The sequence below is a fragment of the Indicator indicator genome, chromosome 2, assembly GCF_027791375.1.
Source record: "Indicator indicator isolate 239-I01 chromosome 2, UM_Iind_1.1, whole genome shotgun sequence".
NCBI classification, from domain to species: domain Eukaryota; kingdom Metazoa; phylum Chordata; class Aves; order Piciformes; family Indicatoridae; genus Indicator; species Indicator indicator.
In genome coordinates, this window is record NC_072011.1 from 21,563,505 (window position 1) to 21,586,468 (window position 22,964).

Below are 22,964 nucleotides of genomic sequence, written 5' to 3' on the forward strand. Positions count from 1 at the left end.
ACAATTTAGAAAGCTGGCTACAACTAGTCTATTCCCAGTTTCCTGCTGTGAGATCTATACCTTATTATTACCTGAGGTGGGGTGATGATATCTACGTATGGGGAAAGTTCTTTGAGACTGAGGGTATTCAGATCATAAAATAACCTTGGAAGTTTACTTCCTAGATTATAGATCTCATAATCTTCCCATCCACTTGGTATTCCTGGTTTCACAATGTTAGACAGAGAAGCTATCCTTGAAGAAAACTTTTTCATGTTTCACTATCTGAAGCACTACTTCGAAATTCTAAGCCATCTATGCTTTCTCTGTTAGCAGCATGGAACTTGGAAGCAGTGATGCTACTCAAGGTTAAATTCACCTTACCTGTCTTCAGCTGTTTCGAGTATTGCATCTATCTCAAGCAAACCATCACGACTTTCTCTGTGAGTGCGGAAGAGGGACAAGGCACCTCTAAAAGAACTTACTACTTTCCAAATTCTGTAGCACAAACCAGCTTTCAGACAATTCCAGAGAAAGCTCCTAAGCAGCTGTTCCCTGCCATACAACTAACTTCTATGTGGCTGGCACTCAGGCAAGTCCCATCCCCTGCATCCATCACAGCTTCCTCTGGGACTGATGCTCCTTATGCTGAACTAGCAAGAACAGGGACAGCAATTTCTTAAACCTTCCCGTTACTGTCCAGTGTTGAATCACTTGAACATGCTAAAACCTTACAAAAGTATGTCACATTACAACTGGATTCCACAAACTTCCTCTGAACCAGTCCAGTTGACACTACCCTATGAAGTGAAGGCAATTGGAAAGAATGCCAGTTGTCTTCATGCACTGCTGCACGTTATCCACAGCAGTAGGGATCCAAGATCTTGGGATCAAAGGAAGGAGACATGGAAAACAAGCACGCATATTGCAGTGGGAGGTGACAGTAAACAGAAACCCTCTCAGTCCTCACAGAGAGGTTTTTTTTAAGGATTGCTAACATTAAAGCTCCTTTTAACTTGGTTTTAAATACTTCATTCCCTTGGCACCCTCTTCAAAAGCACAGTTACTAACCCAAAAATGCACAAGAAAAGGAAAGGGATTTACATTTGTAACTGTCCCTTCACCTCACCTATTCCCTTCTGGCTGCATTTAGGTCTACTCACAGAAAGTTATTTTTTATGCAGGTTTAATGTGCAGAGAATGTGAAATCAGTGATGTTCCTTGAAAACAACTACCAGACACCTTGGTGTATACATACCCCAAGTGCTCAAGGATAGAAAGAAGTGCTCACTGAGAGAAAAAATGACAACCCTCCTTTGACCTTATAAACCAAATTAATAGAAGGCCAAAAGAGATTGAGAGAAGAAGCAAGTTCCAAAACGGGTTTCACTAATAATGGCTGGATCTGAAATCTTGAAACACCAATACAATCTAAAATTAATTTAATCCAAGGGAAAGAAAATGTACCATATTCCCCATCCCTCCTTTCTCACCTCCTGTGCCTTCACTTACTTTCTTTCAGTGTCAGGTGTTGATGCAGTGCTGCTGAGACCAAGTGACTCCTGCAAGAGAAGACACATAGCAATGAGAGCAGACACAAGAGCAACCTTTGCTCAATTTATGCAGAATATCGAATTAAAGAATAAACAAACAAAAATGGGTGATCAAAAAGTACTCACCTCAATTTGAGATCGCAGCTGTAGTGATGTGGAGCTGGCATCAGGTTTCTCCTAAAACAGAACAAAGGTCAGGTTAATGAAATACCAAACACTAGAAAGAAGAAATCTGAAGGAGAGGAAAAAAAAAAAAAGGAAGAAGAAACAGGGCACCAGAACCTAGGACTACTTCAGCATTGTTCAGATAGGAAACATGAACCTCTTCGGAAGGAATCTTTCAGGATAAATTCTGAAGTACTTCAGAAAACAGCTAATTCCATCCTTATTATGGAGGTTACAGATGAAGGTAAAAGAGCCAGACAGAAGTGATTAAAAAAAATAAAAATAGAAAGAGGAATGTCTTATTTTCACTAGATCATCACAAGTGCAATTTCCCCAAATTTACCTTCAAGAAGAACGTACACAGAAAACATGGCAGTGAAAGAGCACTCTTTGAGCTAAAAATACTGAGAAGATTTCAGTTCATTTCAGCAGAGCCAGTTTCTCACACAGAGATTTGGCAACAGGATGCAGTACAAATCACCTTCCTTCAAATATTTAGGATATAACCGTCTACTCCAGGACTCAGTCATGCAGTCTCCCTTTGCAGTCAATGGAGAGACATAACTCTTACAGAACTCACTCAATGGGTTTCAGATGCCTCAAGTTAGATGAAGCAAGTCCTCCTGGTGGTATCTAATTTAAGATTGCAAACTAGCTGCCTAAAAAGTACATACTATTAACAAGTCTGCCTGAAGTCAGCGGGAAAACTACAGCTAGAATGGGGGAAGAAATTATAGTTGTCAGTACTGAGAACTATGCTTTACTGGATGATCTGTGTGTGAAGTCAGTCCTACCCCTTAGCGAAGTTACTGTAACATGAGTATTGTAACTGAAAGGCAATTATAGCTGAGTAAGCAAACACAGCAGCATACAAGCTCAAAAGAAAAGCCAGCAAAACCAACCAACCAACCAAACAAAAAAAAGTAAAAAAAGAGGCTCCGAGGATGTGGATTTATTTCTTGATACTACAGGTCTTTTTGTTCACACATTCCTCAGCCTGCATGTAAGTCTCTTATCTCTGTGAAATTGTGCTTCCTATGCCCTTTGTTTACAAAAAGTGACAAAATGTTAAGATTTAATACAAAAAAGAAACCCAGAGAGTTTTCTGGAAATGCAGCCTTTTCATACTAATCAGGAAACTACCACTGATTGCCACAAAGCAGCGTTGGATTAGGCTGCCCAGAGAGTTTGCAAGATCTAGAGTAGAGAGGAGCTTCTGTGCAATCAACACAACTGAGCCACAGCGGCCAGAAGGACACAGGGCAGCTCACAACCATGTGCTTGCTAGTAAATAAGGCTGACACAAGGTCAATGCCCAACTGAAGATTTTGTCTGACCATGCATGGTCTACATATCTACTTTTGCTGATTTTATAGCACAAAAAGGGAAATGAGTGGAAGTTGGCATGAAAAGGCAACCACACTCACTTAATGACAAATCCAGCAGGACTCCTCTAGTCAAGCAGAAGCTAAACTGAGCTCAGGGAAATTCCACAGATGTTCACAGATCAGGAAAGTTAAATTAGCTATTTGGCACCAGGAATCCCTCTCTTTCTCCATTAGCTCTGTCAAAACAGAATTTGATTATGTTTTGCATCTGAAAAAGACTGCAGGCACATTGCTGCAAAGCTTCCTTGGGCACTCTCTCAACCCACCTAGCAGTCCACAAGGAGGGAAGGAAAGACAAGCCCTATGGTCTGAACACTTCCCATTCATGACTGCTTCGTTTGTCCACAGACTGCTGCACAGATGAAAACATGCGGAGCATTTTATCAGCTATCCCATCTTAAAGTTTCAGTATGCCAGCCAGCAGAATCCACTGTGCCTCCACCATGCCTTTAGATTGCAACTTTCCCATCATTTATCTGTTCCCTTAAAAAGCTGCTTTTTTAAAAAAAAGCTCATTTTTAAAAACTATCATTTACAAGATGCTGTCTAGGTTCCCAAGGCTTTATAGAAATCTTTTGCTTGAGCAGTTGCTTGTAAAGTTGTAGTCCAAGATTGCAATTAGATGGAAAGTTACTACTTCCAGCCTAGAACTATCCAGCTGCATAGTCAGCTGCATTCTGTGTAACAAAATCCTAAAAAAGATGACTGTTTGCTTTCCTTTTTTAATTTTATTTTTCTGATTTAACTTCAAGCCCACCCTATTAGAACAGGAACAGTTTTATAGGATCAAGATGACTGTGGAGGGCAGAAGCAAGGACAACTCTCCTTCTCCTCCTTTAACGCTGTAATTTGCAATGCTGAAATGCAAAACATCTGATAGTCTTGTACTGCTGTGATTAATATTCCTACTTGCCTTTCTAGCAGAATGATATTTTTCTTATTTCTATTTAGACAAAAGACCAAAGATAATTATCGAGGAAAATACTATTCTTGACTGAACTTCTAGTATAGATCTGTATTACAGATCATAGAACTTTTATCAGCCTTGAGAAAGGCTGATGAAGATATTTAGTTTAAAATCCATTAAACCTCATGTTAAATCTCACAGTAAAATCCACAGGTTGTTGACTTTAATCTGCCAGGATCAGGGGCTTTTTTATACCAAAGGCTAATTCTAGAAGGTTGAGCAAACGTACCATTGGCATGTTATCAAGCACACTATAACATCTTTTCAAAACATATTTTCAAAGATTAGTTTTATGAAAGTACATCTTTCACCCTTCTGAAACAAACCTTAAAAATTAAATAGAGGAGAGCTTGGGTTTACAGAAACAGTGGTTGCAGTGATAGACCTCCCTAGCCTGCATTTCCAGGACTCTGGTCTAGACAAAGCAGGCATCAGGGCTATAGGTATTTCTGTCCTCACAGTCTGCTCCCACACATAAGTGTCCTCCACATGTGCCCATAAAGCCTGTCTGAGGTGTACCAGACCTTCATGCCACTTCTGCGCTACCCAGAGTTGGTGCAAGAAACACAATTATTTGAGAAAGTACCCAATCAAGTGCAGGCTCCTTAAGCTATGTCATAAAATCCATTGTTTCCCAAAAGCATCTGAGTTATTTGCATGATTTCCAAATTTAAGAGGCCCTGTCTGTGTCTCCTGTCCTATGCCCAGTCACTAGCAGTGTATATTGGCACACATTCAATGCAGCTTTAAAAACCAACAATTAAAATCTGAAGAGTCTGGAGAAATGCAGATATTCATAAATTGTATCCAACACCCAGAAAACACAGAAGAGGGAGGGCAAACAGCAGTTTAGCATCAGCTTGTCCAGCTCTCTCAAGGACCAAGGTTTGTGCAGCACAGAATCTCAAATACTGACAGTAAAGCTGTTAAAAATTAATAATGCTAATATGCTATGGAGTGAAGCCCACTGAACTTAAACTCCATCATCATGGCCAACCTAAACCAACTGCAACTTACAGAAACATTTTGTTTCCCCAGCTTTAAAGGCATATTCTTAGCAATCTTACTGACCTTCCTTTCTCTTCCTTCACCCAAAGCTGATGCCATCAAGGGGATGACTGCAGGGTAAGACCCTGAGGACCTGGATGATGTCATGATCCAGCAGCCAGAGGAAGTGAAGGGCAGCAGGCGTCACACTCCCCAAGTACTGCCTGTTATTACCAACCCTTTTGTACTATGGGCACTGCAGAAAACAACTATGGAGCCGAAGATAAGGTTGGGAGATCTGGTGTAGAAGTGTGAATTGACAAAATGCTTTCTACAAATCCCTCATTTTGAAAGATGTGTGTGTAAGCTTAACAAGCAGGATTTGTTGTTTAAGCTTTTGCATGAAGTTGTTTACCTCAGGGCTCAAGAAAGAAGCTTCCTTCACAGGTAGTTTTTCTACTTACTTTGTACACTGTATGAATGTTGTGATTTTGATTTTATATACCAAGTGAGTTTCCAGTGGTACAGATTAGTAGAAATCCCATTTTGAGTCTCAAACCACCTCTGGACCACCTCTTTAGCAGAAGCTACATTACTCTTGCATGTTAGAGCCAGAGCTGATATATGCTAAATGATAACATCCAACAGCAGCAAAGACACTGTGGATCAAGGAAATGAGCTATGTGGGAAGAATTTTAAAAAAAAAAGTATTTCAAGCATGAAATAACAGTCCAAGTGTCTCATATATCAGTGCAGTCATAGGTAAATAACTTAAATCCTGATGAAATCCACCTTCAGGGAGAAGACGCTGCTACAGCACTCATGTTTCTGCTTTTAATATTAAGTAGGAAAGAAAAATCTTGCCTCTTGTCTTGCTGGAAATGTTGGAATCTGTCACACAGAACATGTCATGGAGGGAAGCATCTGACACCCTTTTGCCAACAATATAAACAGAAGGGGGCTTTTTGTCCATCTCAAATACATTGCATTCAACACTAACGCTGGAAGCCACAGGGGCTGAAAAACATTCCACAGTTACTTTGAAAAACATAGTTAATTAGCAATTATTGAAGAAACTGCAGCTTTTGTAAAGCCCTGTAAAAATGAAAAGCAAGGCAGTACTAACTCATAAATCCAGCTGTAAATGGAGGCTGAATGCAGTGAATTTACTGTGCAAAGACGAAAAAACAAGAGCAATAGGCTTCAGAGAAAGGAAAGTCAATACGGGAACACAACATTCTGCAGCAGGGAAATCAAATACCTTCTGATTGGGACTTAGCAAGTCTTTGATTGGTAGATATCTCTTCATAGTAGTTCTCTCTGATAAAAAGATATTAATATGAAGGCGCATATATGTGATTGGGACTTAGCAGGTATTAAATTAATTAAATTAATAAACACACATTGATTGTTACAGTATACTTTGAGGTAGGAACAGTCTGGTTAGCCAAGTACAGGTCTCTCACCCAGCTGCTGGCCCTCCAGCATGGATGGCTAGGGCTGCATGCAGGTACCTCAGCCTCAGCCACCACCTAACACAATACTCTCAAATAATCAGGATGTTGGCACCTCTGTGAACAATATGTCCCCTGTCACCACCCTGCACCATGCTTTCCTGTAACTTCAAGGCCAGGAGTTTGATGTGGTTTTGAAGCGAAACATTCAGAGCATCATCAATAAGACAAAAATAATCACAAAGCAGCTCCTTGCCTTGTGGTAGAGTAGGCCAAATTTCCTTCTGGGTATCAATAGTCCTGATCAAATTTAGGATACCCATTCTTCAGGGTCTGTGATGTTCTCCATTTCCCTCTGTGAAACACTTTTCAGATCTTACCAGTTTTTCATTTTCGTTTACACAAAGCTGTACTATGTTTGTATCAAGTTTATTTGCCATTCTCTTAATTTCTCTTCAATACTTCCAAGAAAAGTAAAGGAGAGAGAAGAGGATGCTCAGACTAAGACCAATGCCTCTAGAAAAGTTCTACAGCTGTGCTATAAACTCTTTCATATGTATCATGGAAATGTAGGCTAACACAAGTCTGCTGTATATTGTATTTATACTGATAACTGTATTATTGCACCTACACACCAATATTTGTCCCTCCAGCACACGAAATTTCAGATTGTCTGTTCCACAAATGAATGGAAGCTTTTGCACTGAATCAACCAATACACTCAGAGCTAAGGGAATTGTTTGTTACTGTAATACTGATGATGTTCTCCAAGTATACTCCCTTTCATATCACTTATTGTGCCTGCTAACATTTGCAAACTCTACACTGTTTTCACTTTATATTGTAAGAAACAGTGAGTTACCAATGAATTATTCAGGAGATCTGTAGCAGAAAACACAAATTACAGTTGACTTTTGAGTTACTAAAGCCTTAAAAACTCGGATGAAATTCAGGAGTAGAATGAAGCAATCCTCATTAAGGAATCCACAAAAGCTTTTTTTGTTATTACCACAGATGCATAGGGTATCAGCAATGAAGTCCCTCACCTTAGGGGTGAAATAATAGTTTGCATTAATTTAATTCTGGGAAAGCAGTGATTTGCCTTACTTTGTTAAAAAGGAAACAGATTTTGAAAAAATTACAAAGGTTATCTAGTGGAAAGCAAAGGATATTTAAGCTTAAACTCTCCCCATCCCCCCTTAATTTTTTTTTCCAATTTATGTCAAGCTGATGACTTGTAATGATTTTGTGTCAGGAAATTCCATCATTACAGTCACTGGAAAGGGCAGATTGGCTACTGAAAATTAGACAGTTCTCTCAACTTCTTTCTGTTGCATCTGTTAACTGTCGGCAAAACCAAAATTCAGAACTCAGCAACATAGTGGAGAAAAAGCACCAATTTACAAGAAATGTTGCACCACACTTCTTTACAACTTCTACCCTTTCAGCTGCCTATTTCTGCTATCAGGCCACACTCTTCAGAGCTCATAACCTCTGGGAAAGTCTGTATGTACAGAAGTGGATGTACCTACTCTATGTCCTGGACTAAAAGCCTTTATTTAATTCAAGAAAATCTACCAGATTTAAGACTTTCTCAAACCCAGCAGAGAATTTCAGCAGGTTTTAGTGCTACTGCAAAGGAAATAGATTTTTCTTTTTAATTTTTAGAGAATTAAAAGAAATCAGTTAGAAAAAATTCAAACAAACCAAAACAAATGTACAAACAGAAACCTCAGAACAACCAAAACCCAAGAAAAAGGCAACAGAACAATGTAACAGAGAGTTGATTCTTTCTTTCCAACTGCAGTAAAACTGCATCTCTTTTTTCACTTTCAGAGGTAAGCTGAAAGATCAAAAACACAGACATCCTGCACTCAGGTCTTCATTGTCAGAAAGACTTGCACCTCTCAATCCATCCACTCTCAGTGTTTTAGTCTCTGTAGGCCTTTTCTGCTGATTTGCACTTCCATGTTTTTAATCCAGTTTAGTTCTCCCTTTGTGATTCCTATGTTCATTATTTTATGAGAACATTCCAGTTGGGAAGCTGTAACAACATGAGGTATGTTGTATATTCTATGACTTACAAACATGGAAGTATGGTGGGGTCTGACCCTCATTTCAGTCTTTTTGATGGTGGAAACAGCAGAAACACAGATGAGAAAAGGTTTTGAAAAATCTTTCTATTGGACAAACTTGCGTTAGCATATGAGGAACTGACTATTGACTAGTATTTTTTACAACAATAAAACCATTCTGAAGAACTAGTTTCCTTCAGGATCCTTTTTAAGAAGGCACACTTGAAGCAGGGAAGAAACTGGTCACACTGGGAAAAATTCTAGTATTAAGAAAAAGAAAAGAAAAAGAAGAATGAATACTTAACTTGAAATCAGTCTGGCTTTGTTTACTACGTAGGTACCTGAAACTGAAACCCTGAAAATTAAGAATTCCCTAGAGCTAGGCTCTCAACCTGCATAAGCACACTCCAGGAATGTGAGGGGGTGAAGGAAGAGACACAAAAATAGACAGTTGGATGCTAACTTCAAAGTCTCCTAGAAAGTGTAGGAGAAGTTAATTTCTTGAACAAGAGAACTGAAAACAAATTAACCATATTAATGCAAAAAGAGATTAGCCCACAAATTGCTAGCCTGTATTTATACATCCTCCCTGCTATAAACTGCCTTTAATAAAGAGACTTTTAAATTAGCCATTCTCTTTTTACCTTTGGGCCAGATCCTTACTAATTTAAGTCTTCATCACTGGCCATCACTTGATGTTATTATCAAGCTGAATTCCAAATCAACTCTGATGCATTGCATCATATTTTTTTAGGCCCTAAGAGAACAAAGAAAATTGTTGCCATCAGAGAGAGAAAACACTGAAGGCCATTATACCATTTGGCACAATTTTGGTTATTAACAAAGAAGACAGACAGCATGTTTGATAATATTAAGAAGGAATTGTTGCCTTCTACACCTTCATAATACAAATGTGTAAGTGCACAACTATTGATAGAAATATTCTTCATTTTCTATTTATGTTTAAAGTAAGACTGGACTAGAAACTTGGATGCCACAGATAGTGTAGTTAACAGCAACAGTCCCAAATGGTGGTGCAGTAAATGGAAGTCATGCTCTGGGATTACTGCTGCTGCAAGTTTTGCTTTGAACAGTTAATGGTGCAACAGTGACATCTGACAGCTCCAATACTAATCAGCACAATTGCTGGTAAGGAGTTAAATTAAAGGCTTCAATCACACCAATAACAGCTCCCGCTGCTGGGCCAGGCTCCAGGCCAGCTGCAGAGCTCCAGCCAATTTTTGCCAAGCTCAGCTGTTCTGCTGAAAAGGCACAAGTGGGCTCCTGTCACATGACCAGCAATTGAGACAGAAGGTGGCTTTTGCCCTAGCACACTGGACAGACCACAGGAAAGTGGTTAATACAGATTTCAGAGATTCTGAAGGTGCAACAAATTCAGATTCTGAGGATCCGTCAAATAGCTGTAAAACACTCATTCCTTCCTTTGTTCAAAGAATGAGGCTCAGAGATTTTTCCCACGAGAGGACAGTGAGGACCAGAACCCTCTCCTCAGCCATAGGAGCCTCCTAGTGTGATCAGACTTGTGTGATCACAGCCTCAAGTTGTGACTAGGTAGGTTTAGACTAGACATTAGGAAAAAAAAATTCACAGAAAGAGAGGTCAGACACTGGAATGGGCTGCCCAGGGAAGTGGTTGAGTCACCAACCCTGGATGTGTTAAAGGGTTATTGGTTGGATTTGGTGATCCTGAGGGTCTTTTCCAACCTGAATGTTTCTGTGATTCCTGGGGCTGAATCCCAATCACTCCAGTCCAAGGGCACTGCACCATTTTCAAGGCTAGTGCAGGACAGCAATGCACAATTTTGCTTTGCCTCACGTTTTTTAGCAAGATGCAGTTATCCCATCACAGGCTATGTCGGGGTCTTTTCCAAACAAAAGGCCAGTTGCTGAATGATGAACAAACTTAGTACTAAGAATGTATGCAGTTACACTGTTACAGTGCTGCTTACAAAGCACTCCAACCTCAGCAAACAGACTTCCTTCAGTGGTAACAAAAGGCCTCAGATCTGAGGACTCCGCAAAGAAAGCTTCCACCTCTGCTCCAAGCAAATCACCTGCAATCACCATCCATAACTATTCACCGGAGAATTAAGTGTTCCAGGAAGGCCTTACAGATTATTATCTCATGTAACACTTTCTTCCTGTGCAGTTAGACTACATACTCACAATTCAGATGCTCAGTCCTTTTTATTCCTGAAACAGCAACTATAAAGAGCTTTTTTCCCAAGCTCCACTTAGCAACCTTAGCCTTTCTCTGTACCAAACTGAGTCACACTTTAAGAAGGACACATAGAACTGGCAATGCAGAAGCAAACGAAACACAAGTGCAGGTCAGACTTGAACTCCAAGACCCATCCATAGTTTTTCAGTGTGTACAAGTAGCACATATGCTTCATTACAAAGCCTATAAAGCTTTGCTCTGTTATGCACCTTCTTATTTGCCCAATCCACTCAGCACTATAGTTCCCTATTAAGGGAATATTTCTTACACAGGTAATCAAATGACAGCATTAAAAATGCTGGCATGCATTGCTTTGAATTTTTATTATTTTGCTTCCAAGTATACATAAAGTGAAACAAGAGCCCTCAGCAACCAATTGCTACTTTTGTTTGGAGTTAGAGTCAAAGCCCAGTCTTTTGCTAATAGCATTAAACAGTGTGCTGATATAGGCTATCCAGCATCACAAGAATTGGCCCGTAAGTTACAGGGATGTCCTGATGAACCAAGTAAAACTAGTGAATTAAGTGAGTATGCCTCATCTGTACTGAGTCTGAGGAGGATTAGCCCTGCATATGCTTCAGCATAATGGAAGGAGGTCATTTACAACTGTAAAAGGAAGAAATGCCTTTTTAACTCTGGAGGCCAGCTGGAGTCAGCATGCTCCACATTAAGCCCAGTTGATTTCAACACAATATAAAGGCCAACTTTTACTATCTTGCTGCAGGAACTTTGTGCTTCATCATAAATCCTACTTCAGATAGCTAAGCCTTTCCAATCACCTTCTAAACAGATGTATACATTGAACAAAGATGGACCAAACCTCACAGACCAAAAACCCAGGGGATAAACAAAATATTATGGGCAATGAAATAGTAAGACTGGAAGCAACAAAGAAAATGTTGACAGCTAGGATGCATGTGTAGTAAGAGCAAAGCAGACTGTATACTGCAATCCTTAAGGTAAGAAGCCTTAAGCCAGATCTCATTCAAGAAACAGATAAAATATGTGGAATAAAAAAAAAAACCACTATCAAAACCATTAAAAGCCTCAACCAATTGAAAAGAAAGATAGTAGCAAAGGTACAAAAGAAACACAAACCTCACAAATATCTAGTAAATCAGATCTGCAAGTCCAGAGGCTTGGTGCCTCTTAACATTGCAGTATGAATAATAACAACTCTCAATTACAATTTAAACCAAATGGCATTCAAAAGCTTTAGATGGCAAAAACCTATGAAGCCAAATAATTTCAGTTAAAAATTTGCTGCCAAGTACTTTCAGTGCTGCTTTGTCATTGCTGGCAGGCCTAGGGAGCGAGCACACTGCAAACAGCCTGCCTGCAACAAGCCAAGGGTTTGCTGTGGGAAAGTGCATGCTGCATCTTGTCTCCTCTTCCTTCCAGCAAATGTAAGTTACATCTGCAAACCCTAGTGAACAAATGACCAGTCACCCCATCTTTGCAAACATCTTCGTGTAAGTGTTATGATTCAGTTTACTGGTAGGCCCTCCAAATAAATTAATTTACTGTGGTAAGGACACCCCAAGCAAAGTAAAATTTAAGCTGTACAAACAGCTGCAAGAGTTTCTAAATGCCTGGGTTTTTGCAGCCAAGACCATCTTGTTTGGGCAGGTGCTGCTGCTGTTATGGGAGTGTCCACGGTACAAATTCCTCTGCAAAACTGTCTTCAGAAGGAAAACTTGCTCTAGGAAACAAGTCTGCTCTAATCATGACATCAAAAAAATGTCTTGATGGAGAGCTTAATTTTTTCTGCTCAGACTCCCATTAGTATTCTAATTTTTTTTCCAGGTTATGGCCCTAACAGGGTTTAGTTACAACAGTCTGAAGCTCACATCAGTGCATATACAACAATTTCTTTAAAGGTTTTCCTGTTTAAAATCCAGTTCTAACACATATTGCTCCTCAGTAATACTGCCTGTTATTCAAGGTTATGTGTCCTCTGTGAATAAGTGCATGGTGATTAATACAAAATGGGGTTTCAATTATACAAGATTTTGTTAAAAACAAATGAAATAAAAATACTACTTTAGGAAATGTAGCTGAAACTACAGGACAATCTCTCCTGTATACTACACCAGACTTTCACCAACAGGTCCCATTATTTGCATTAGATCAAACATACTACAATGTATTCAGGATGCTACTTACTTTCACAAAAAATAAATCTATGGTTTCATGTACTTGGAATGGCTTTCAAACTAGACCAGAGAGACACAATGCAGATCAGCAGCATCGAGTTCCCTGTCTTTCTAGTCTGCTCTTCATTTAGCTTAATCTAAGATCATTCTTAAATAAGTTTTTTTTTTTAATATCATCTTTCAGAGAAACTGAGGGATTAGGACAACAAAGTATTTAAGCACATGCCTGGAAACAGCACTCATGTGTTTAAAATTTCTCACGTTTTTGCATGTTTTACTGGATATGGTCCTGATCCCACAGAACAGGATACAAGCAGAAGGAGAAGTTAGTAAAAAACACAGGCTATCTTAATTTTTCATTGCACAGGTCTGCAGTTCCTGTGGAAACCTGTAGAAATTGCTACTTCCATTGTTTCACAATGCGTAAGATGTGGTTTCTACATAACCAAGCCATCAGAGGGCAGACAGATCTTTTAAAATTTGGAAAAAGAGTAAATCACTCAGTGTCCAAGCATATCCAGATGCTGCTCCTTGTCAGTTTATGGGATCACATGAGATAAAAAGACAAGAGGGTGGGAAATGGTCAGCACTAGGAACAAGCAGGGGCTTCAGCAATAACAGGTAGATTATCTGAAGCTAGTATCATTATTCATCATTCCTCTTAAATATACACAAATCTTCAGACCCAGGTATACTGCTCATGCACTGGAATTCTGTGAAGGCTCCTACGACTGCTAAATTGCAAATCTGGACGTAACAGAATTTGTTAAACATCAAAGAGCTACTGGTGCTCTGGACTTCTGAAAACAAACTCCAACTCTTGATGAAACTGCAATGCCAAAACCAGATTTATTTCTGATTTCAAACAATGCTTCAAATAGAGAAGAAATAAAATCCTCAAAACCAATCTACTGTTTGCCGTTAGTTTTTTCCAAGCCAAATGATGACACCAGACCAAATAAGTTATAGTTGTATTCATAACCGATTTAATTTCTTGTGTTTCCCTGTCTTTGAGAAGAACTCAATTTTAGATCGTTGTAAAAAGCCATAGCAAATGTATATGCTGAAACATGTAGTTCACTAATAGTTTAAAATGCAAAAATTTAAGCTTAAATAAGGCAAGAACATGATCTTTATCTTAGCACATTTTTAAATGATAACTGATTGGGCCCCCACTGTCAGCTTGAATCAAACACTATTCATTACACAAACTCAAGTAGTAGCTTTTTATATTAACAGTTTGGTTTGCTCAATTCTTCAGTGCCCTTCATATCTAATTAAGGAACAACTCTTAATCATACAGTATTTCATGTTTCAGAAGGCATGGATTGAATGGATTGTCACAGGTCTTCTGCAGCTGTACCCTTGACAAGGCCTTGAAGTACCTGTAAAGATTCCAAATGTTGTTACTGGTGTTGAGGTACTAAAATGCAAGGTTATCTCAGCTCCCACTGCAGTCAGCTACGCAAGACGCTTGATGTAAAAACTGTTCTTCATGGCCTTTGTCTATTTGCTACTAAATTAATCTGTTTTCTTTGTGTGTTCTTGGCTTCTGCACTGCCAAAGGCACGTCCTTTATACCATCCCTTTCTGTAACTTCAGTGTTAGAGGACAAAAAGACATTCTGCAGTTAAGTGAAAAAACAAAAATGTTAGCTGGTCAGAGTGAAAAACTATTTGTTTGCTTTAACATCTTGAATATTCTTGGTAGCTGTAAACATCCTTATCATCATTATTTTAAACAAGCTTGAAAATAATGAAATTGTTTTGGTTAGTAGTCCCTTGTAAAATAGGAAGAGTCACAGCAAGAAGACCACTGGAATTTTAGAGGCTTGCATGCAAGACCTAATTTGAGCCTTTTTCTTTCTTTCCAACTACATCTTTCATCTCTCTAATTCTGGGAGTACCACAAGTCATATATTTGATGTCCTCCACACCAGGAAAAAGGGAAATAAAAGTCTTCAAAGCAGAAAAAAGCCCCTACTCCTCCATAGGAGGAGATAGATACACAGGAGACTGCTTCAGAAGATAGTGCTCCTTGGAGGAAAACAACCTGAGACAAAATCAGCAGCATGGAGCTTATGTATCTGTAAATTACATATGATAGTACTTAGATTGCTGTGGTCTTCCAGTAGACAGCAAGGCTCCTCACACTTAAGTGTTCCTGCTGCCATAAACTAGCTCACCACAGTGCTGAGTGACTCTATGATGAGTTCATTCACCAAATCCACAAAAAAAAAAAACAAAAACCAAACCTCTTTGTTATTTTCATGTATTTTGGCTGCAAGTACTCTGAGAAAACCTCTCCAGGGTCTAGATGAACTTTGGGTGTCCCTTACAATGCAGACCATTCTATGGTTCTATGATTTAGGAGCCTGAACTAGTACGAGCTAGGCTATCAGGACCAAAAAAAAAAAAATAAAAAAAAAAGGTAAATGGTAGTAGTGTCTGTTCTGCCTTAAATTGCCAAAAATATTCATGACATGCCTGCTACAATGCCAAAAGACTACATTGAGAATCATTTGTTACAATGACAAAATGCACATCCCCTAGGGAGTGGAAACCAAATCCAAAAAACCCAAATCCACCACAAACACAACACAGAAACTAAAGCATTTCCCTTCTCACCTTCTATGAATGGCAGTCCCAAAACAGTAAGAGAATATAGAAATGATAGTCAGCCACTCTTCCAGTTCTGCTACTGGTTTCCTCTATTAACTCAAGGGAGTTACTTAAACTCTTTGTACCTCAATATATTTGCCTGTAAACAAGAATTGTTACCTACTGTACACTTCTTGGCTTTATGTTTGTTGTTTTTTTTTTTTTTTTGAAGCTGCCTGAACATCTCAGAAAAAATATGTGGAGGTATAAATTACCAGAATTATAGCATGCATCCCCTTTCCTTCGTGCCCTATGTTTGCAGCTGATGGCCATCAACACATGCAGTCTCAACTCAAGACCATGGCATACAGCCAGCTGCCCGAAGAGGATTCCGCTACTTAAACCACTCCATTGCCATAAACTATCCTTGAAAAACATCAGCAAGATGACTGAGAAGATAACCACAAAACACTCTGTATCTCCCACTCAGTCCCAGACAAATGTCTCTCTCCATGTTCTTAAAGGGATGTGTATACAGTGTCTCTGTCTGTGTATTTTATTAGACAGACTAGATTTTAATTAGACTCGATCACTACAAGCAAGGGGCAGCTATCTCTAGGGGTCCAAGAAAGCAGAATGAGACAACAGAGAGAGAAGCTTTTTTATGACAATCCAATTCACTTAAAACCCATTCTTCTCAATTTGCCCTGCTTTATTAAAACTGTGTATGCCAAGCTGAGATAACATCTCTAACTGTTACAACTTTGATCCATGCAGCAATTCATTATTTGTTCATTGTCAGCTCTGGCTCTGATTGTGGATACACACATGAGTAGCACTGCAGACTTCATGGACTGTGACTCTACTTTCATCATTCACATAAAACCCCCAGCTGAATTATCCAACTTAATTTTCCTCTCTAACTTCCTTCATTTTTGAAAGACAAAACCAAAAACAACCAAACAAAACCACAAACTAGTAGTAATTGTGCTTGGAAAGCAGACTTCAAGGAGTATGTGTCAGCAGTTAGCACTGTGCCCCTAACTAAACCAACATATTTATGGTATCCACAAATTCCCTCTGAGGCCATAACCTAATTGTTTCTATATGCTAATTTCACAGTATGTGCAAATGTTTCCATATTATAAGTACTGCCTTGCTGACTGCTAAAGATAAGGTCCTCAGCTAGCAATGCAATGGAGACTTAAGCTCTGTCTCCTATGTATTAATGAGAAATGGGAACCATCCACAGAGAGCCTTCTGCTCCTCCAGAAAAATCTCCCCTGACAGCACCTTTTCTAGATTATTTAAAGGGACAGCATTACGAATACACTTTTTTCTTCTTCTGACCTAGCATCTCTTAAACAGAATGTTAATTTTTGTTGCAAGTCCTTCAAATGCTAGTTTATGTTCCTTTGGTGACTGTTGCTTTCTGCACTTGGAAAGGCATCTGATAGATTCTGAAATTTTCACCAAGTTCAGAGAATGAACATTCAACACTTACAGGCTTAATTTATTTTCTTGAGTTTTGAGCAAGTTTGGCAAATGAAAATACAGAAATGGCCCACAGCCAACTGTCAAGAAAACATGGAAACCAAAAGCAGCAGAACATCCTGTACGTCAAACATCAGTTACACCTCTTTGCCATTGTGGTAGTTTTAGGCTATGCCTTTAAATTTTTTTTCAACCCACCACAGCTGTCTTACTTCTCAGCATCTTTGAAGAGGCATCATTTGTCATTAGTCATATCTAGTCACTGTCCCATCACAGGTTTGATCCACACTGAATCAAGAGAATGGACTTTGTCAATAAGTACCAGACCAAAACCAAATGTTTCCAGCAAACTTCTGTAAGCCTCTGTTTAACCATCTGTAAAATTGGTATTTTAGCATTCATCTTTGTGCACAGATGCAAACCATATGAACAATAATCTGTTTGCAGTCACAGCATGGCACAATGAAAATAACCCCTTAGAGTGGTATAGATACACTTTGTCTTCTTCAGGATAGTCACACTTACTACCTGAAAATGTATTTTGACAGATGTCACGATGTTGGGAAAGGACAGAAGCTATTTTACTTGGTATGTCCTTCCACTTCTATAATTATTTTTTACAGACATATCAAATGAGCATTGCAGAAGTCTCACTTCCTGCATGGTTTTAAACTTTTTTTTAAATGAAGAATGGTATTAGAAAAGGAAGAGGGGGAATAAAAGTCATTCAACAGGAGTGGCTGTCACCAAGGGAGCTATTTCACACTAATGAAAACAGATCCTAAAATACACTGTGAACTAAGAAAGTGGCAGACAAACACCTATGTTAAAAACAGCAGACTTTCCCCCATCATAAGACATGCTCAGGATATTGTTTTTGAGACAATTAAAAACCAGATCAGTATTTTAATTGCAATTCCATAAATAAAGAGAATGCCTACAACATGAAACAAGTTACATGAATAACTTTGTTTCACAAAGCAATTATATGCAATATAACTTGTAATATAGCTTGTTATCAGGCATAGGAGGAAGGCAACTGTGTTTAGTCTGCAAAAACCTCAGGAAAATTTGAAGTACACAAAATACCTACAAAATAGTAGGCGTTAACATTACATAAAATTGAAGGAAAAAAATAAACACTTATTTTTAGAGCTCAGTTCTACTGAAAAGAAGATTGGACAGCAGTTGTGATACAGCCTGAGCTGACCTCTTGTTTTTAATTTACTGTGGCAAGCAATAAATGAGGCCTTCAGGGTTCAAGATCAAGTAATTCATTACTAAATTTATGGAAGGCCCCACTACAGAAATCAATAAATAGTGGCTAAAAAAGGCATTATGAATAAAACAGCTTCATAATACTGGTAACTGTACTTGAAAGGATGGCAGAAATTTTCTACATAGTAAGTATTTAACAAATCAATCCATGGAATATAATTTGCATCGAATAATCTATTTAACATTCTGCACATGACCTCAGTGTTGAGACAGGTTAAGTTCTCTCTCAATTTTTGCAAGGTCACATGTAAATACAGGGGGTTCTCTGGACCCTTCACTGTCAATGTTACTTATGGAGTGACCCTTTCCTACAAATATCCACGACAGCACAGGCGTTTCAGAAAGACTTAAAATGAATCTACTCCAATTAACAAAACTAAGAGAGCACATAATGGGACTGCTCAATTAAAAACTGCTACCCCAGAACCTTGCCTGATTTCTGCCAAAGCTAGCATGATCTAGGCAAATATACACACATGTAGTTTTATGTAATATATACACATATACATATTAGATCAGTGAATTTATGCTTGATCTTTGCTGATAGATCAAATGAGAAAGGTGAAAATAAAGATTGTTGTCTACTTCTATTACCAAAGAGCAGAAGGCTGGAAGGTACTGTCATTAACCACTACATAGACAAAGGTTATTTTCATATCAAGATCCATTCTACAAAAACAAACGTATCAATCTGCCACCATTGCTAGGGAAATAACTGATGAAAAAGGAGGTTATCCTGCCTTCACGTCTGGAAATCAGATGCTATTTAATATGGAGAACTGAAAGGTACTACATTTAAACAGAATTACCCATACAAAGAAATCCAGGGTGGGGAACACCTGGAGAGCTAACAGGTTGGCAGAAAAGGGTGTAGGGATTATGGTGATTCATAAACTAAGCTTTGGTCTAAGTATCATGCTGTTGTGTAATGAAGCACCATTGCATAACAGATCTAAATGAAATAATGGTGCACCAACCCTTGTCCTCTAAGACCTCAAGTGCAATCACACACAGAGTTTTTGCTCAAAAATGAGGCATCAAACGTATCAGAATCCAGAAAAATAAACAGTGATATTCGTGAATGCTCTAAAAAAAAGAATGTGGAGATGGAAGTTAGCAGTTTAGTTTGTGGGGAGGAAAAAAGGATAAGGGGATGGGGTGAGAAATATAATGCCCTTCTTAAACAGGAAAAAATGATTCTGTAAAGAGAATTTTTGGCATTCATGGAACACAGCAAATTAAAGAGACATCTCTGTAAGATACCAATAAAACACACTTAGTGGTAAGAACTATGCACACTAGAATAGTTTGCCTGGGGAGACAGTGAAATTAGCATGCTGAGACATTTTTAAGGACAGGTCAGATCAACATCTGTCAAGTGATAAGGAGAGCTGAATCCATCTTGGGGCACAGGATGCACCAGGTGATTTTCTGAAAATTATAAAATGAAGCCAAGGTAAATTCCCTGAAGTATAACACTACTGAAAAACAGAAGACATGTGGTAACTCATCCTCAACCACAGCAACAAAAATTCAAATCTTGCTATAATTGTACTTCACTCCTGGATCATACATTTCATACAACTACAAAGAAAATTTCCATTCCCCCATTTGCAACAAAAGGCAAATTTATCCCAGAACAGGAGTTGCAACCTTAACCTGGTGTGGTTAAGATGCAGACTGCTTACAGTGATGTGTAATCCAAAACAGAGTGATTTCAAATACAATCCTCAACTCTTGAGTCTTCTGATCTTTCACTTTCTTTCTATTGCTATACTGCAGAACAAGCATAGCTGCTTTCATGAAGTCCCCACTCTCCATGAAGTATCAATATCCAACTGAGGGACAGAGGTTAAGTGTGAGACAAAATAAGGAATATGGAAGGGTGGCAGAAAATTATGGTGCAGGAGGTACTGAAGGAAAAGAGATCATTAAGCATGTGGGACAAAATGAATAGAGAAAGGATGCTGCAAAGATACTTCTACTCCGAGTACTGAAGACAGAAAAGGTTCTGAAGCTTTGAAAATGGATGGAGTGAAATAAGGAGGGCATAAGATGAGCTGCTAAGGGAAGGGATGGAAGAGGGAGATGATGAAGACTAGTAAAAAGAGCCTTGAGAACAAGGATGGTGTCACAAGAGAGTCTTCTCTCATAACTTTGTCTGCTGTAACAAGGCAGCAGAGGTACTAACTGAACTATTATTGAGAGATGGATAATTCTGCAACAACACACCTTTCTCAAATATTTAATCCTATATCCACTCTGGGAAAGAGGCTGACAAATCCAGTCTTGGTACTCATCATCTGCCACTTGGCAGCTCTGTAACAGCTGCAGAAATAAAAGTCTTATGCTGAAACCCAAAGATAAAAGTCATCAGAACAGTGTAAATCCCTAACACATGGCAGTAGTTTATGACATTCATTATTTATTTTTCATGTATCTTGCCACTCAACAGAACTGTATCCAAGTCACTCTGAAGCTGCTGGTAACAAAAAGCTGACATGCTTACACTTCAAGAAATTTTTTGTATGTGTGAAATCCATTACTGCAGGCTTATATATACTTATTTAGAAGGGCTTAGAATGTTCTGAAGATAACGAACCAGGTTAAGATTCTGTAAACTTGCTCAACTGTTCAGTCCTCAGATGAGCAGCAACACTAGCTACTATTAAGCTAAGCAGCATGATTCATGCTAAGTAAATTTTCTCAGTATGATACATAAGGTGATCTTTTTACACCCTTATTATAGATACCAAACTCCAACAAAGCTAGAGACACAGAGTCAACAGGTTCCTTAAAACCTTCTCAAAGACCATAGTTAATAAAAAGAGCTATTAAAATTACATTAAATACTTATGACTCACACTTGTTCACAAGAAACTTCAATTTAATTTTCATTAGACTTTTCAGACAGATGAAAGACCAATTTCTGTAAGACACCCTTTTACCTTTACAAATCTCCTTTGGTGTTAGCTGTTAAGTGAAACCTGCTATTTCCCTCCAGTTTAAAAGGTGAGACAAAACAGTGCTCATCTTGCATCATTCCATTTTGGGCAGATTTGAGGCATGAATCATGAAAGATTCTATGTGCTATGTAGTCAGCATTTCTATGTTACCAGTAGTGCACTACCTAAAGCACTCCCACAATAGAATAAGTGTTCTTACACAAAAGGGATTATGTGAACATTGACATCAAATTTTTAGGTTTTACTCATTGACAAATTGTATTTCCCTGCACATAAGTGTAGCTGATAACTTTCAAGGTATCCCTCAGGTAACAGAAATCAATCAAGAGGAAATTGCATTAGTAGTAGCAAGAAACAGAAGGGCCTTGTCTTATGTATAAGATTAAATTGGGTTTGTTATTTTTTTTTTTTTTTTTAAGAAGGAAACTGTTCGGCCTCAGGTACTAGCAAACTCTTGTGATCTCACACAGAAAATACTACTACATCAGTCTCCTAGAGGGTGAAAAAGGACTATAGTAATACAATGATAAAGGGAAATGAGTGGAAAATCCCCAAACCACTTCCAAAAACCCATACCCCAGAGTGAATCGTTTGTTTTTCTTTACTCCCAGCTTAGTTTTCTAGTGCCCTACTCACTAAACCTTCTAACATTTCACTCCTCACCCTTGTGAGCAAGTGATGACCAGATTCCATTGTTTCCTCCTTTTGCATGACAAACACAGGGAGAGGTCCTAGCTCTGGGACATGTGCTCCAGACTCTTGGATTCCTCATTCCTCCCTCATTGCCCCAAACTTGAGGCTCCTTCCTTCAGAACTCATCAACTCCCATGCCTGAAAAGTCTTAGTATCCCAACAAAACCTAAGAGAGGGAAAACTGAGCAGGAAGCTGCAAAAAGCATGTCCAATTCCCAATGTCCAACCTTTCTCTCCTCCTAAACTAATTTAATCCCTTTGGACCAAAAATGTGGTAGAAGACTTCATGGCTACTTATCTTCTGCAATAACTTTACCGTAGCCAAACTGAAAACCACTGAGAAAAGTATTTTTTTAAATTGTTTTTAACAACACATATTCTGCATCTACCTATGGCTTGTCATGAAAGGCTTTCTGAGATACTTCGTATTTCCATGTTACCAAAGACAAATCTAAGAGCTGATCCAAATCATTGTGTCTTTCCATTTCCACTGTTTGATGAAACTCTGAAGAAGGTTAACATTTCTTTGCAAATTAGGATGACTGCTCCAAGACATCTGTATATTTCAGGAGCAAAGGTGTTAGTTTACAGGTACCACCTCCAATTCAACAGCCACACCAAAATCTAGCCACTAAGCCTAAACATAATTCAGTTCACAAGAGGAACAACAAAGTTACAAAGTCCCCCAAAGTGCTCACCCAGCCTACCTTTAAACTAAGTTCTAGTCTTGCTGTTAACTTGGGAGGCTACTCATAAAGAGATGAAGAAAGATAATTTCCCTGCTCTTGTCTAATATGGAGTCAAAACTAGCAACCCAGAAAGATAAATTGGAATTTTGCCAGCAGGTCAGCAGCTTGACTCTTTTTTTGGAGTATCATTCCAATGTGAAGTAACAAAAACACATAGAATAACAAGAAAGGAGCAGATCATTAGGCTGAGATTCGTATTTCTGGTCCATTCCTAATAAG

At 38.6% G+C, this 22,964-nt stretch overlaps 1 protein-coding gene across 1 annotated transcript in view; it reads right to left on the reverse strand.

Moving 5' to 3' along the window:
- The window catches only part of LOC128977863 (SAM and SH3 domain-containing protein 1-like), a 574,598-nt gene that overhangs the window by 58,378 nt on the left and 493,256 nt on the right, over positions 1-22,964 (reverse strand). Inside the window, exons 3-4 of the mRNA XM_054395558.1 lie at positions 1,659-1,709; positions 1,492-1,541 (exon numbers count right to left, since the gene is read on the reverse strand). Coding sequence (XP_054251533.1) covers positions 1,492-1,541; positions 1,659-1,709 — 101 coding nt within the window. The remainder of the gene's footprint in view (positions 1-1,491; positions 1,542-1,658; positions 1,710-22,964) is intronic.